Raw genomic sequence first — 15,207 nt, forward strand, 5'->3', positions numbered from 1 at the left:
TCCTGTACATAAACATCAGTTTTATAAAGCAGTGTGATATATTGTATTTTACATAAACGTAGCTACATAAAACAATTAATGCTGTCAAATGAATACCTCTTGTTTTTGCCTGTTTTCTTCCTGCCCCTTTCATGAAGAGTGAACAGTCACAGTCAGACACAAGAGAGACGAGGAGAGAGAGTGAACCAGAGAGACCGGCCATGTCGGGACAGAGGAAGGGAGCGAAAAGCCTGCGAAAATGTGCCTTCTGCAGAACGAACCGGGACAAGGAGTGTGGAAAGCTGATAGTCTCGGACAACCAGAAGGTGGCAGCCCACCATAAGTGCATGGTGAGGAGAGGACAAGTGATCTAGCACTAGTGCCCTGGCCACTCACAGGGGTTCTATCCATGAGGTAACCTGATGTCAGTCTAACCATCGACCATGTTTTCTTTTGTGTTTTTTTATTATTATTGGTCTGTGCAGCTTTTCTCCTCCGCCCTGGTTACATCTCACTCAGACAACGAGAACATTGGAGGATTTTCCGTTGAGGATGTGAAAAAGGAGGTCAAGAGGGGGAATAAACTGGTGAGTGTCCATGGTGATATTTGACTTGTGTTTTTGGTTCTTTAGTGACTGGTTCTTTTATGAACATTCCAGATGTTCTCCACTTCTCCCTCCTTCTCAGATGTGTTCGTCCTGCCACAGACCAGGTGCTACTATTGGCTGTGATGTGAAAACATGCCGGCGGACATACCACTACTACTGCGCTAAATTTGACAAGGGCCAGATTAAAGAGAACCCCTCGCAGGGGATCTACCTGTAAGTCCTTTTGCCCGTGTGCTCTTACATACATGGAAATTAAGACATTGCTGTTTTCGCCTATTCTATCATTTCTAATAAAATGTCTGTCTTCCTTTTTTCCCTTGACTGTAGTTTGTATTGTCGCAAACACCGGGATGCATCCCAGGAAGCCAGTGAAGGTATGTTCTCGTAGGAAATCGGCCTAGCAGAGAAGTTGTAAACTTTACAATGTAAAGGAACCAATTCTGTTGCTACTCCTGTGGAGTAGATAAGCCAACACTGTGAATATTACGCCCGTGAAAACATCCTATGTTGGCGAGAGCTGGTTGATATTCACTGTCTGGTCTGTATGTGTCAGATGAACAGGGGGGTGTGGCCAATGACTCTGACACCTCCCCGCCGCGGAGTACGGGCCGTGGGAGATTTGAGAAAGGGCGAAACAAAGTGGGATCCCGTGGCCAATCGGAGGACACCCGCTCTACCTCTTCACAGGGCATAGATGATGAAAGTTCCTCGCAGTCGCATGTAAGACCATGCACACACACTGAGAATAGAATACCCTTCACTGATTCTTTTTGGCCATACCAAATTTGAGGAGATAAACATTATATACCATTATATACCTCCAGGAGAAACATTACGTATATACCATTATATACCTTCATTATATACCTCCTGCTTTCACTGTGTGAGCCCTATCTGAGGTGTGTGTACCTGTGTGGTGTGTTCCAGCGAGACAGGTCACCTCTCCGGAGCACTGTGGACGGTGGCCAACGCTGCGGCTTCTGCCACGACGGCGAGGAGGAGAATGAAACGCGGGGCGTACTCCATGCCGACAACTCCAAAAAGGTCGCTGCACATTACAAGTGCATGGTAAGTCTTGTCTAGAATCTCAAGTCTTATCAGGTCAGTTGATTGCTATCGCTCCCATGAGCGTTCCTTCATGCGAGATGTATGGAGTGACAAAGCCCAATCCTTTATAAAGGTGTGTTGCCGGCTGTCAGGCTAATATTCATAATTTCCTCACCCAATCACCTGACCTTGTGGTGTTTGGTCCCTCGTAGCTCTTCTCGTCAGGAACAGTCCAGCTCACCACCTCCTCACGAGCTGAATTTGGGAACTTTGACATCAAAACGGTCATCCAGGAAATCAAGAGGGGCAAGAGAATGGTGAGGAATTGGAGAAGATCATGCAGAAGATTTAGATCTGTCCTCTTATGTAAAGACTACTGCAGGGATAAGTAGATTACGTGTTGTAGTGCTAGTACTTTTACTGGGGGGATTTTCCTGAAACCAAATCAATGTAATGTCGATTACCAGTCATACTGATACAAATGATCTTTTTTTAGAAATGCACACTCTGTGCCCAGTTGGGGGCCACCATTGGGTGTGAGATCAAGGCCTGTGTGAAGACCTACCACTATCACTGCGGCGTGCAGGACAAGGCCAAGTACATCGAGAATATGGCTCGCGGCATCTACAAGTAAGCTCTACCCCCCCCCCCGCTCTCTCCTTTTCAGTTGTCAAATGGGTGTAGGCTATGGGTAAATGTGATGTGTCCTCCAGTAGGGCCAATAGGTATTTCTGCACGTTTTCTGAGAAAAGTAGCTTTGCAACCCTGGGAATAGCATCCCTTGAGTTTCCCATGCGGTCTGCAACACAATTACCTGAAGCAGAAGGGCTGAAGGAGAGTAAACAGATGACACCACTTAAGGTTCAATCCAGGTTTGGAGTCAAGCAGCTCACATTAGTGAGATACTGTACTGGATAATGAATACGCTGGGGATGCAAATTGCTTGGGGGTGAAAATGAGAGTTATTATAGAGAATGTATTTTAGTTACTGTAGTTTGTTTGTATTGAGGTGAACAGTGAGCCCTGTATAACCCTGCCATGTTTCGGGCTTAGACTTTACTGTAAGAACCACAGTGGAAACGAGGAGAGGGATGAGGAGGACGAGGAGAGGGAGAGTCGCAGCAGAGAGAGAGCAGCCATCGACCACGGGGGAACAGCGCCACCACAAGTCAATGGCAACTAGGTATGGCCTGCCTGGCCAATGTGGTCAACAAATGTGAAAGAAATGACTCATTCCATGCATAAATGAACGTTATCTGGTAGTGATACTAATCAGAAAACATCATCAGTTAATTTAAACATCAGAGTACAGGGTACTGTCGATTACAGTATGATGATGATGATGATGATTAAGTAAAATACTTGTAATAGAGTTCTAGCACTGTTTAATTCAGTTGTCAATGTTCTGTCTTGACAGAGGGTGGTCAAGGATGACAAAAGGACATGAGGACGGGAGATCAAAGAAGGAGAAAGGATATTTTTATATTGAATTCCACTCACTTGCAGTTTTCTCTAAGAGACACACCCTTGCAGTTCATCAACCAGACGCACATGTCAGCTTCCTGCCTTCGCCATGAACTTATTTCATACTTTTTCATGGATGAGCTATGACACAGACGGACTGTGCTACTCTTACTCAGAGCAAACGTATTGCTGCAGTAGGAGGTAAGAAAAGCATGAGAACTGTGGCCAGTGCTCGGTTGTGGTCTCACTCTAATACATGTTGTATTGCTCTTAATGAAGACATGACTGGACAAAGTTATCAAAGTTGTCACTGTATCTGCCCTTGTGCCCTACTCTCTCCTAGTCGTCCTATACAAATATCTTCTTCCTCTAGATCTTCTGAAGGACCTCGACTTCAAGGAGGATGCCTTCTACTTGTTTCTATTTTCTCTTCTCCAAATCACAAGTTTGATTACTTTGTTGCTGTAATCATCCGCTCAAGAAATGACTTTTTTTTGTTTTACCCGTTTCTTCTATGAAATGTATTATATTTTACTACTGTATCATTATCATTAATAATATTGAATATCCGTGGCTTTCTTTATAGTCAGAGTCAGGATTAAAGTTCCTCTGCAAGCATGTCCTTGGATTGTTCATCCACTTTCACAAGTGGTTTTCATTCTATTGCTCTAACGGGGCAATGTGTAGAGATCTTTTTAAAGAAGAGAGAAGGATTGACTGCATTTTTTTTGTACTATTCTAAGTGTCCACAATTGTATTCATGAAATGATGGCAAATATACAACAGACATTTTGTATTACACGTGGTGAAATTGTGTTTTTAATCCATTGCAAAGTATATTCCGAGGTTGTCCATTGGGGGGCAGTGTCTGTTCGTCATATTCTGAATATTTCTGCAGCATCAAGAGGAGTATGTCATTACAATGTCAAACCTGTTAAACTATGATTTGAACTATTAGTGCAGGGTTTTGTTAGGCAATATTGTAATAGTGGTGTGGGGTGGGGGGGTTGTTGAGCAGCTTTCGTAATATGGTGGTTGGAGGGTGAGGAATGTCACAGGTACCTGGATGTGCAAAGTATGGAAGCCCCCCTAAGTATGAAAGGCCCCCTTATTCAGCAGAGAACTCCTCTGGGTGCATAGGCCTGTTTGATGCAGTGTTTAGTGTTTGCAACAGTGTTTTGTCCAACCATCTTCCCGAGGATGTGAAAAAATGAATAGTCAGTAATGTAATGTTCTGTATTTCAGTGTAGGAGTCTACTGTGTTATGTGATCACCATCCAGCAGAGGGCCCTGGCCCGAGTTTGAGGAAAAGGTTTTATGTTTTTGATCAATTTGACATTCATGACATTCTAAATAGGGGTATCGTGTGAAGAAAGAAACCCTTCAGATATTGACACTCGCATAGTATTCGTGATTTATAAAGTTTCCGCATTGCGTTCAGTCAACATGTTTTATTATCATGACGATGGCAGGGCAGGGGGGCTTCTCCTGGGCGGTGCATCTGGATTTCCCTGCATTTGATTCGCCTCGGCGCCACTACAACAACAGCGCCCCCCACAGGAACCTTTTTAGCGGAAGAATGTACTGAGCTTAATGTACTTGTACGTAGGTGGTGTGTACTGTCAAAAGAGGTGAAACACCCTTTCGGTGACGGGACACCCGGAGGCAATTTAAAGGTTTTCGTCCAGCGAGAAGTGAGTCGCAGCAGCAGTGGGCTACAGTCCTGACATGGCGTCAAGCAGCCCCTGTATCGTGGTAAGTGAGACTACGTATTGTAGTAAGTGACCACGACCGCAGTCGAGCTCCGAGGTGGTGGTCGTGTAAACCTTTTTTTTGGGGCTACAAAAATACGCGCCGTTCGCCGATTTATTGCAACATCTTTCGCTAGGCCGAACAGTTGATTGCCTAATTCAAACTTTGCGAGCACACGTTCATCTTCCTATGGCTCTCATATTTTCATGTTTCATGTTTGTATAATCAGCCAGCGCGGCCTGGGCATTGCACGCGTGGTCCGCGCATGGCACATGTGATGTACGTAGCGACTTGATACGTCCAGTAGTGATATTTAAGCAATATCAGCACGGCTGTGATTCGGTCGTAGGTATGTAGGTACGTAGGTACCGAAGACAATTGCCTAGTAACCTGAACACAAACATCTCGTGACGTTAGAATTATAAGGTTCTATCTCCATTTTTGTCTTTTTTTTTATTTATTTTTTTACATAATCTGATCCATTAGGTGTCTATTAATGCCTGTGTGGTGTTATTTTTAAAATGTTGACATTTTTGAGTTAGTAATTCATAAAATACAAAGGTTCCATCTCACAAAACATAATGGGATGTAAAAACTTTGACGCTCAATATCTCTGAACTACCCTAAACGGAGATAGAACCTTATAATTCTAAGCTCACGAATTGCCTAGTAACCTGAACACAAACATCTGCAGGCGAGCTACTTTGTATTAAGGGTCATTTCGGAGTGATACATAGTTCAAAGTCCCAGTGCTGTTATACTGTGTATATCAGCACTCACTGGAATGACTCTTGTCCAATCAAATCACTTGGTCGGGAACTAAACTGTTGTATAAAATATCTTCACTTTGTTGTTCTTTTAGGTAATAACAAGCACACCGTTTCATCTATCAACATTGTAAAGAATATATGGATTTATTTTTATTTTTTATTAAATTAACAAATTATTATTATTATATGATTATTTAAGCAATATCACACGAGAGGGAGTGCTGTTATACTGAATATCAGCACGGCTGTGATTCGGTCGTAGGTACGAGGCCACAGGCCTCTATCTTACCATCTCTCTCTCTCTATCTTACCATATCTCTCTCTATCTTACCATATCTCTCTGCCTACATTGTCATTTCCAACAGAAACAGAAAATAGAGAGCAGACCATGTTTTGCTATCAATTGGTCCTGTATAGGCTGGTGGGCATACACTTGCTGCTGCCAGTAGTTAACTGTTGACACAGACAACAACTTGGCTGAATGCAGGTTTGGAGAGACGGTAGAGCTCCTCCAGTGTGACATTCACTTATTAACTGAGAGGGCCTTGTTTAAAAAGAGATAACAGAGAGCTTCGGGGAGGAATGGTACATGTGCAATCTTCTTATCTTAATTGTAACAACACATTGTTTTCACAAACTCCTACCCAAGGTTATTGGAGCTCCTGTGCTCGAGTCACTGCCGAATGAGCACTAGAAGTTGATTTCAGTACATTTAATCAACTGATTGTTCGCGGTCATTGTGTGTAGTCTTTTAGAGGCTCTTATTCTTTTAGTAACAACTGAAAGAAAGAAAGAAAAAAAAGGGTACTTTTCAGATTAAAGTGTTGCAAAGTTAGTAGCCTAACACAGGAACCCAATAAGTCTGCTGACTGAGGTTGAGATGGTGTGAGACGCTGACTGTCGCTCCGTCAGCACCCTTGACTCCACCCTCACTCACTACCAGCCAAGGCTCCAGGGAGCACCTGCAGTCGACAGCAGGAGGATGGGAACACACCCTACTGAGCCTGCTAGTCCTCAGGCAGATGCTCCGTATCAGCCGTTATTTCATTCTGTGCAAATTCAAAATGCATAGTCCTCCGTTTTGGATGCATTTCAAGTTAAATTGGCATGGGAAGACACACCGTGGTCCCACGAACATTACATTTACATTTTGGGCATTTGGCAGACGCCTTTATCCAAAGCGACATAGAACAAATAAAAAACGTTCAAGTCAACATATAGCATTAGGCCAAATAATAAGACCCTCAGTCATTGATAATACATGTAGGCCTAAGCTATAAACGAAAGGGTTTGACTTTCTGCATTATCCACAGTATTTTCTAATGTGATGTGACTATACTGTACTGTCTGTAAGTACACCATCATAAGTAGACCTTTTATGTGTAACTGTCAGCTGGGCCCAGTGAATCAACTCCGATCCCAGACTACCTCAAGGCCTGGTCCGGCCAAACTGCCATCACACATGACTCTAATGAAGCTCTCAGGGTTCATGTGCTGGGCTGTTTACCCTTCAGCAGGAAATTGGATTTGAAAACATATGGCATTATATTCCTTACAGAATTAGTTTGGTATTCCTGAAAAGAAGCAGTGTCCAAGAATTGAGAGAATTAGCCTAACTCGAGAACCATCTTCAGAAGTTGTTGCCAGTTGGACGGTTTGTGAAGTATTGAAAGTGAGGGATACATGAAATGAATACTGTACGTGATTGGAGTAGAATGATTCCTCTTTCTATGAGTTCAGGGTAGTGTTACGTTCTCTGCTCTCGCCCTGGATCAGTGTTGAGTAGTCTGCAGCTCCTATCAAGAGTGAACTTGTTATCTTGTGCTGTTGTCCTTTGTGTGTGTGTGTGTGTGTGTGTGTGTGTGTGTGTGTGTGTGTGTGTGTGTGTGTGTGTGTATGGTTGGTAGGTCGGTCGGTCCTAAAATTCATTTCATTGCACCAGTGGAACCAGATAGAGGAAGGGCATAGTACAGTGAACAACCTCTAGGCTCTTCCCCTCTCCCCACTGCCTCCTGTTAGGTAATACTCCAGGGATCTTTAACCCTTTCCCTGCTGTATCATTCAAAAGAAAAGAAGAGGGGTGCTTAGTGGCGGAGCACCTAATCCCTAAAGTGTTACCGCATAATCACATCGCAAGGTCCCTGGTTCGATTCCAGCCCTTGACATATCCTGCATGTCATCCCTCCTCTCTCACCCATCCTTCCTGTCAATCTCTACTGTCTCTACCCCAATAAAGCAGAAATGCCCTAAAAAAAATAAGGAACTTGCACACATCTTACTCTCCAATGTAATGATTTGTTAACCAATCGTTTTGGCAGCAGGGTCTCCATTCATCCATTGTGCACCTTCTGACTGAACAGATTCTGAACATGTGACCGTTCTGTTTGTTTCAGATTAGCGATGATGAGCAGGGGTATGACCTGGACCTTTTCTGCATACCGAAGCACTACGCCACTGACCTGGACAGGGTCTACATCCCACATGGACTTATCTTGGATAGGTGGGTTGTTTTGCCCCAGTGGTCAACATCACCTCTTTTATTATCCAATGAATTTAACTCTAGGGCCTTGCTGGCTTGCAGTCAGTTTCAGTGGCTCTAAACCCCATACTTGCAGGCGATCTCTGTATCTGTTTTTGGAGTGCGCTTAAAGAGAAATGCCAGCAGCAAGACTATGCCCCCCTTATCTAAATAGACAAGAACCAGTGCTGACTGTAACAGAAAGATGAGCTGATCACCCTCTCTCTCTCCCTCTCCCTCCCTCCCCCCACCCCCTTGTGACCCCAGGACAGAGAGGCTGGCCAGGGAGATCATGAAAGACATGGGGGGTCACCATATTGTGGCCCTCTGCGTGCTCAAGGGTGGTTACAAGTTCTTCGCTGACCTGTTGGACTACATCAAGGCCCTGAACCGCAACAGCGACCGCTCAATCCCAATGACGGTGGACTTCATCCGTCTAAAGAGCTACTGTGTAAGCTTCCCTCTCCCCAGCATGATCTATGTCATATTAGATTTTGGAGTAACATTGATTAAGAATTATGTTTTTCAGGTTTACTTCCATATAAATGTTTTTTTTTCTCGGGGGATTAATGGCTAGTACCCTTTGACAGCATACAGCTTTCGTTTGCCATAATATCTAAATATCCAACATGTACGTTACACTGTCCCTTAATACACACTTGCTGGATTTGTCTGACTTATTAACACTAGAACAGCCGTGAGTAAAGACAAATGTTTTCTTTGCGCTCTATCAAATTTCAGGACCCTCCTTTCATGACTTTTCCTAGATATCTGCGTTCTACCACCCAGTATCCTTACATTATAAAGCTAATATAAAGCTATTTTGATGTTTTTCTGTGTAGGAAGCAGGCTAATTTACAAGCGGCCAACTAGTGGTCGTTGTGTGTAAATAGCAGCTTGAGCATTGTAATGAGGGGGTCATTTGACCCCCGAGGTGGCACGGCTGTTCTAGTCTGACAAACTGTCAAGACAAAAAACATAAATTAGCCTAAGTCTATTTTAAAGTCAGGTTGTAACACAACAAAATGTGGAAAAAGTCCAGGGTAGAGAATACTTACTGAAGGTACTGTACATGTTCTGGCCTGTCCTGACCTAACCACTCCTGCTCCTTTTTTTAATTGCATGGCTACACAGAATGACCAATCGACAGGTGATATCAGAGTCATTGGCGGGGATGACCTGTCCACACTGACAGGGAAGGTGAGAGCACTTTTAAAATATACATATATATATATATATATATATATATATATACAGTACCAGTCAAAAGTTTGGACACACTTCCCCATTCAAACTATTGACTGGTACTGTATGTTTTTCGGGCATTTCTGCTTTATTGGGATAGAGACAGTAGAGACTGACAGGGGGGGATGACATGCAGGATATGTCGATTGCTGAAATCAAACCAAGGACCTTGAGATGATACTGTATGCGCCTGAGTGTGCTAAGCCACTTACGCTACACACACTTCCTCAGTTGAAGAAAATCGAAGCACTCAATAGTTATGACCTTTGTGCTGCACGGCTCTGTGGTGATTTAAGTGTCTGGTTAAAATGAGTGCCTCATATCAGTCACCTATTTATAGCCACCATTGTTTGCAGACAGATAAATGTGTAATCTTGTTGGTCTTTGTGTAACAAACAAAAGATAGTGTCAAAGGTTTTCCCATGCAATCATAAAACAAGAGGTTAGCTGTCACCATAGCGACACGGTGAGGCCTTCATGGTCACGTTCTTACATGGGTGTATGAGGGAATGCTTTACAGATACATTTTCAATGTGCTGAATGTCTGACTGATACATCCTCTTGTGTTTTATTCTTACACAGAATGTCCTGATTGTGGAGGTATGTGTCAATGACCTGTTTTCAGGATTAATTTAAACATAATTTAATTTTTGCCAGTGTTGTGACCGGTATGGCACCAATTTGGCACTTCTTTTTTTTGTCCTATTTTTAGGACATCATTGACACAGGGAAGACCATGAAGACATTGCTGGAACTTCTCAAACAGTACAAACCAAAAATGGTCAAAGTTGCAAGGTAAACTAATGTTGCGGTCCAAGTCTTAGAAGTATTGTTGGCATAAGTATAGTTGGTACATATCTCATCCTAAATTATGCTTTTAAACAGATTGATCTTCACACCCTCAATATTTTCTGAGGTCATGTTACAATAGCTTTCCATTTGTAATTAAATGTTGTGCAACACACAAAACAGTGTACAATAGACCCACCTACAGAACTTTGAATGCGCGTGTGTGTGGCAACCACAAGCCTTGTTGTGTCTGAGTCTATGGAAACTTCCAACTGTCATGTCTCTTTTTTGCTTTCAGTTTGTTGGTGAAGAGGACACCAAGGAGTGTTGGCTATAGGCCAGACTGTGAGTTGAACACTGTGGCTTTGAAGCAATTCTTTTTGAAAAATTGTTTAAATCAGTAGCCGGATTTTGATTAGCTGAACAGTATGTCTTAAATCATGTTTAGTGATATATCTGACAAGAGGAACGATTTGTATAGGTAGACAATGTATAGTGACAGTGTTATTTGTGCTTTCACACCATTAACTCAGTGGTTTCTCCCGTCAACTGTTTTCTGCAGTTGTAGGATTCGAAGTTCCTGACAAATTTGTGGTGGGATATGCGCTAGACTACAACGAGTACTTTAGAGATCTAAATGTAAGTAAATGTAAACAAATCCAATTGAATTTGCCTTGAGGATGTTAAGCATTCAAACTGTTATTGAGTACAGTAAGAGTATATAGTAAGAGTATTTCTTCATTTGATTTCCTCTCTGTCTTCCAGCATATCTGTGTCATTAGCGAATCAGGAAAGGAGAAGTACAAGGCATGAAGAGGACAGCAGTTAACCTCAAGTTGTGTATCATTATTTCTATGGATGTTGCGATTCATTTTATATCTGATTTATATATATTTTGGTCAGGAAAATCAAATCATGGGTGCAGCTGACAAGACTGAAATGCACGCTCACACGCACGCATATTGCTCAGGGTTCCTGAGTAGGAGCATACTAAATGATATTGCCCCTAAAATTTGTTAAGCCCCTTTTTGCACTAGGATGCACTATAAACCACATGCCCTGAATGTGTCAACCTTTTTTTAAAATATATATACGTATATATTATAAACATTGCCTTGGCTGTGGAGAGGCATGTGCAGCCCAGCTTCAACCTGGATTAGTACAATGTTTGTGTGCCCTGTCAAAATGATCAATACCCAGTCCTCTTTTTTATTATTATTATTTGTGAGTAATTTATTCATAGCTAGAATGAGGTTGACCAACATTTTAGATATCGAAGCTTTCTTTTAATTTTACATTGATTTGATTAATTGTGTCTTTTGGAGAGTTAGACTAAATACCTTTTCATACACAAGACATAGTAATTACAGGTATTCAGTAATTATATTGTATCTCTATGTTTGCACAGTTTCCCCAAATACATGTGTAATTTTAAAATTTTAAATTTTAAATCAAGAAGGTTGAATTTTAAAGGGGCAATCTGGGATTCAAACAACCCCCCCCAGCCACTTGTTGGGGTAAACAGTTGAGGGATGGGTCTGGAGAAATGTAACCACTGAAATTCATGACATCAAACTGGTTTTTAGTTTCTAACCCATGTTTTGAAGCTATACAGTGCTGGTTTACAATTACATTGTTAACAAATTATGTAGTAAAACCATCTTATACTGTATTTTAGGTTCTGATACTTCAACTGTCTTACCATACACGTCAACATGTATTCTTCAATAATGAATGGCTCTATATCGTTAATTTAGAAATCTAAGAATGTATCCTCTGTACCAATGCCAGATTGCCCATATACAGTGATTTATCCATATCTGCTTTTATAAATGTACGGTGTATTTAAAGCTTTAATGTACTGTTTGAAAGTTCCATGCGGCTTCGTCACATAAATCACAATGAATATCACACCCTATGATCTCAATCTCTCTCCTCTGACTGTAAGACTTTTCCCAAGAGAGATTGTCCTGATTTTGTGGCACGAAATAAATTATTGAATTCCGATCATCCCATCCACGCTGTAATAAAGGAAGGAGGGGTTCCCAACACAATGTTTTCTTATCTGGAATATTACATTAGCAAAACAAACATAAATTGTTATGTATGACATAACAACATTTGTTTAAAAAAATATAATTATTATGTTGAATTTGTGTGCTCTGTAAAATGCCTGTCACATACAGAGGTTAAACAACTACCTTTCACACCATCACCAAGAATTTCGACACAAATAAATACAGACAATTGTGTTTTTAAGAAGGAGTTGATTTATAAGTAATGGGTATGTGTGACAATGTTATTGATGACTAGTGTTTATACAGTCTTTAATGAGCAATGGACTGTGTTGAAGTTGGTTGTGGTCTCAGAAACTGAGCTTTTTGTGCAAGCAGGCCTGACTAGAGCAGAACAGTAACTCTGGATACGAGATGAAGACAAACTCCAGTATTTACGTGCTGCTACAGCCTTGCCAACAGTACATGTCCTCTGCTACAGTAGGAGGGTTCTTGAAGTCATCTGACCCAATCTTCAACGTTGTGCAGTACTGTGCTGGACTTAGATGCAAATTGATCAGAACACAGTGCTCTAGAAGGCTAATTAAAGACATACATTTCCTCAGACCAATCATGTAAGACAGCCAGTTCCATAATGTTGACGACATGATGCCCTTATAGCAGCAGCTCCTCATGGTCTGCAACTCCATAATCACTACATACCATGACGTGCTGCTACGACAACAGCCTGCAATGCAGCCCCCTTCTCACAGCATAGATTCCGTAAAGTGAAGATACACAATCGTAATCATTGAGTTACAACTCACAAAGCACTAATAATACTTTATACTGCCTATAAACTAATTATAAATGCTTTATTAACCCTTAAGTAACGTATAAGTAAACGTATTAAGTAACGTAGAACTTGTAAAAGTTCAACTGGAAAATGTGTTTTGGGCCAGAAGTTGCTAGGTAAAGACAGATTGTCTGATCAAAACTATTGAGTATAGCGCCCCCAACTGGAGGGCCACGCCTTCCCTCCTTGTTTCAATGAAATGGTGGTGTGAGAAGTGGGTGTGTGAAAGAAAAAGACATGGTTTTCACTACTTCTGATTATGCCAGTACACATCAAAAGTCAGTTAAGACAAGAAAATATTACAGGAATAAACACAAATTACAGAAATATGCAAACAAGGTGTCAATGTGTGTAGAGACTGCTCACCTTAAGTGCAAGCCTGCACATGCCTGTGTACGATCCACATGGTTGGTTTAGGTTGGCTGATCTCCACCTCCAGGGCACAGGCCTCCTTGACTGGAAGGAACTGGCAGGGGGCAGACTGACACTGACAAAAACAATCTTGTAAATTAAACTATAGGCTTACTAGTTTATTAGGCTATTGCAGTAATAACAACATAGGCATATCTATCAAGCTATGCGAATGTAGTGACTGTGTATAAATTCTGTCTCAGGTTTGAATCGCCGCTGACCAGCCTGGAAACTTAACACTAACACGCAAAACAGGCAGCTAAAAACCATGACCAAATATCCATTGGCTTTACATACATACCCATTGACAAGGGCTGCATTGTCATTCAATGTAACGCTGATTGATCAGAATTCATATCTGTTCATGACCACTTATTTGTGAAAAATATAAAAATCAATACAATCTCTATGGTTGCGTCAAATTATGTTTAGAGATAACAATAATTCGTTTAATGTATAGTTAATCATATCATTATGTGAACATTAGAATACATCTAATTAAACAATATTGCGGTATTGTTAGGTACAACATGTCCCTTATTTGAAACCTTTTTTTGTTGAAAACAGTTTTCTTCATCATGCTTTTAGTGACAGCAAAATGCTCTGCTGAACTTATCGACGTCCCTTTTCACGGAAAGACATCGTTTTCAACACGTTGACTTGTGCATTAGCGAGTGGAAGTTAGTTTCACTATTTTACCAATGATATAGTGTATAGCTCACTGTACCGATTTCATACACGCAAGGCGAAATAACACGTATTCAGCAAAAAAAAAAAAAAACTACATAACTAAAAACTCAGGAAGAATAGTTGCTGAAAGTAATGTGTATTTGCAAATGCAAACTCGAAATACTTTTTTCATTTTTCAAGTACATTACGCAAATCTTTCAAATGAATGAAAGTACTAATGATTTGAACAGCTGTGAATTGGAGAAAAATACACGAAAAATAATCCTCTAAAATTCCAAACTTACCTCCAGTCCAATCGAAAATGGCGCCGAAATGCAAAAAAAAAAAACACAAAAACCCCTCCTACATTTCATTGTACGGTCTCCAGCGAGGCTCGGAGGGGAGGAGTGGACTCTTCTGTGGCACAGTATTGTACATGCAAAATAAGGATTTATTTAATTGTATTTTCCAAAGCAGAGAGCTCTCTGCCTGAAAGTTAGAGGCTTTATACACAAACTTTAGTTTTTGCCCCCTCTTGTAGATATAACCATTAGTTAGATCCACATCAACAGAATTACTTTCCTAATCAGTCCCCACTTTCACACAAACTAACAGAGCCTAATGTATTCTCTAACATACATTTTTTGCCATAATCATGTACCCATCCTCTTGTGTTGCCCTGTGACCACAACTGACCATCTTTCACTAGTCAGTCATGTTAGGTGCTTCTTATTTCACATGTGTTGTAACACAAGCCACCCACCCACTGTGCAATAACATCCAAAGTAAAGACTAGTAATGTACTATGTCACAACAGCCATGAAGCATTTTGATTGAACCAGGTCTACCTTGGCCTTTCATTTGCTCCTTCAGACCAGTAGGCAACTTTTACCCAGTTTCGGTATCATCTGACCTTCCTCGCCCTACAGCTTGTGTCTCTTATTAGGGACAGAGAAAAGGAACATTGTCTGCTTCACTGTGAGTAGAGGGCGAAGCAAAAAAGCTGAACATGTGACCCTGATGAAGCATATAGTCTGAGTATCGAGGGATGGCATATGAGGCTGAGGGATTTAGTCACGTGGTTGATGGGGTTGATTGTGGGGCC

At 41.4% G+C, this 15,207-nt stretch overlaps 2 protein-coding genes across 2 annotated transcripts; both read left to right on the top strand.

Annotated features, from left to right (window-relative positions):
* Positions 1–200: 200 nt before the first annotated feature.
* phf6 (PHD finger protein 6) lies at positions 201–3,255 on the top strand (the record flags this gene model as incomplete). The annotated part of the gene is made up of 10 exons (XM_080525802.1): positions 201–329; positions 465–566; positions 667–800; positions 915–961; positions 1,141–1,307; positions 1,515–1,655; positions 1,847–1,951; positions 2,131–2,264; positions 2,688–2,817; positions 3,052–3,255. 9 exons carry the CDS (start codon positions 201–203, stop codon positions 2,815–2,817), a joined length of 1,089 nt encoding a protein of 362 aa, XP_080381928.1. The 3' UTR covers positions 3,052–3,255.
* A 1,422-nt stretch (positions 3,256–4,677) lies between these two features.
* On the top strand, positions 4,678–12,409 carry hprt1 (hypoxanthine phosphoribosyltransferase 1). Its single transcript, XM_080525401.1, has 9 exons — positions 4,678–4,853; positions 8,014–8,120; positions 8,406–8,589; positions 9,273–9,338; positions 9,966–9,983; positions 10,096–10,178; positions 10,471–10,517; positions 10,735–10,811; positions 10,938–12,409. The coding sequence occupies exons 1-9, from the start codon at positions 4,827–4,829 to the stop codon at positions 10,983–10,985; spliced, it is 657 nt and encodes a 218-aa protein (XP_080381527.1). The 5' UTR covers positions 4,678–4,826; the 3' UTR covers positions 10,986–12,409.
* The last annotated feature ends 2,798 nt before the right edge of the window (positions 12,410–15,207 follow it).

Source organism: Nansenia antarctica (genome assembly GCF_963989245.1).
Source record: "Nansenia antarctica genome assembly, chromosome: 3".
Classification (NCBI taxonomy): Eukaryota; Metazoa; Chordata; class Actinopteri; order Argentiniformes; family Microstomatidae; genus Nansenia; species Nansenia antarctica.

Excerpts from the sequence above, each read along its gene's own strand:
- hprt1 (XM_080525401.1), top strand. The coding sequence starts at position 4,827 with ATGGCGTCAAGCAGCCCCTGTATCGTG. Across the intron at positions 8,590-9,272 it reads TCCGTCTAAAGAGCTACTGT|AATGACCAATCGACAGGTGA; the intron begins GTAAGCTTCCCT and ends ATGGCTACACAG. Across the intron at positions 10,812-10,937 it reads AGTACTTTAGAGATCTAAAT|CATATCTGTGTCATTAGCGA; the intron begins GTAAGTAAATGT and ends TCTGTCTTCCAG.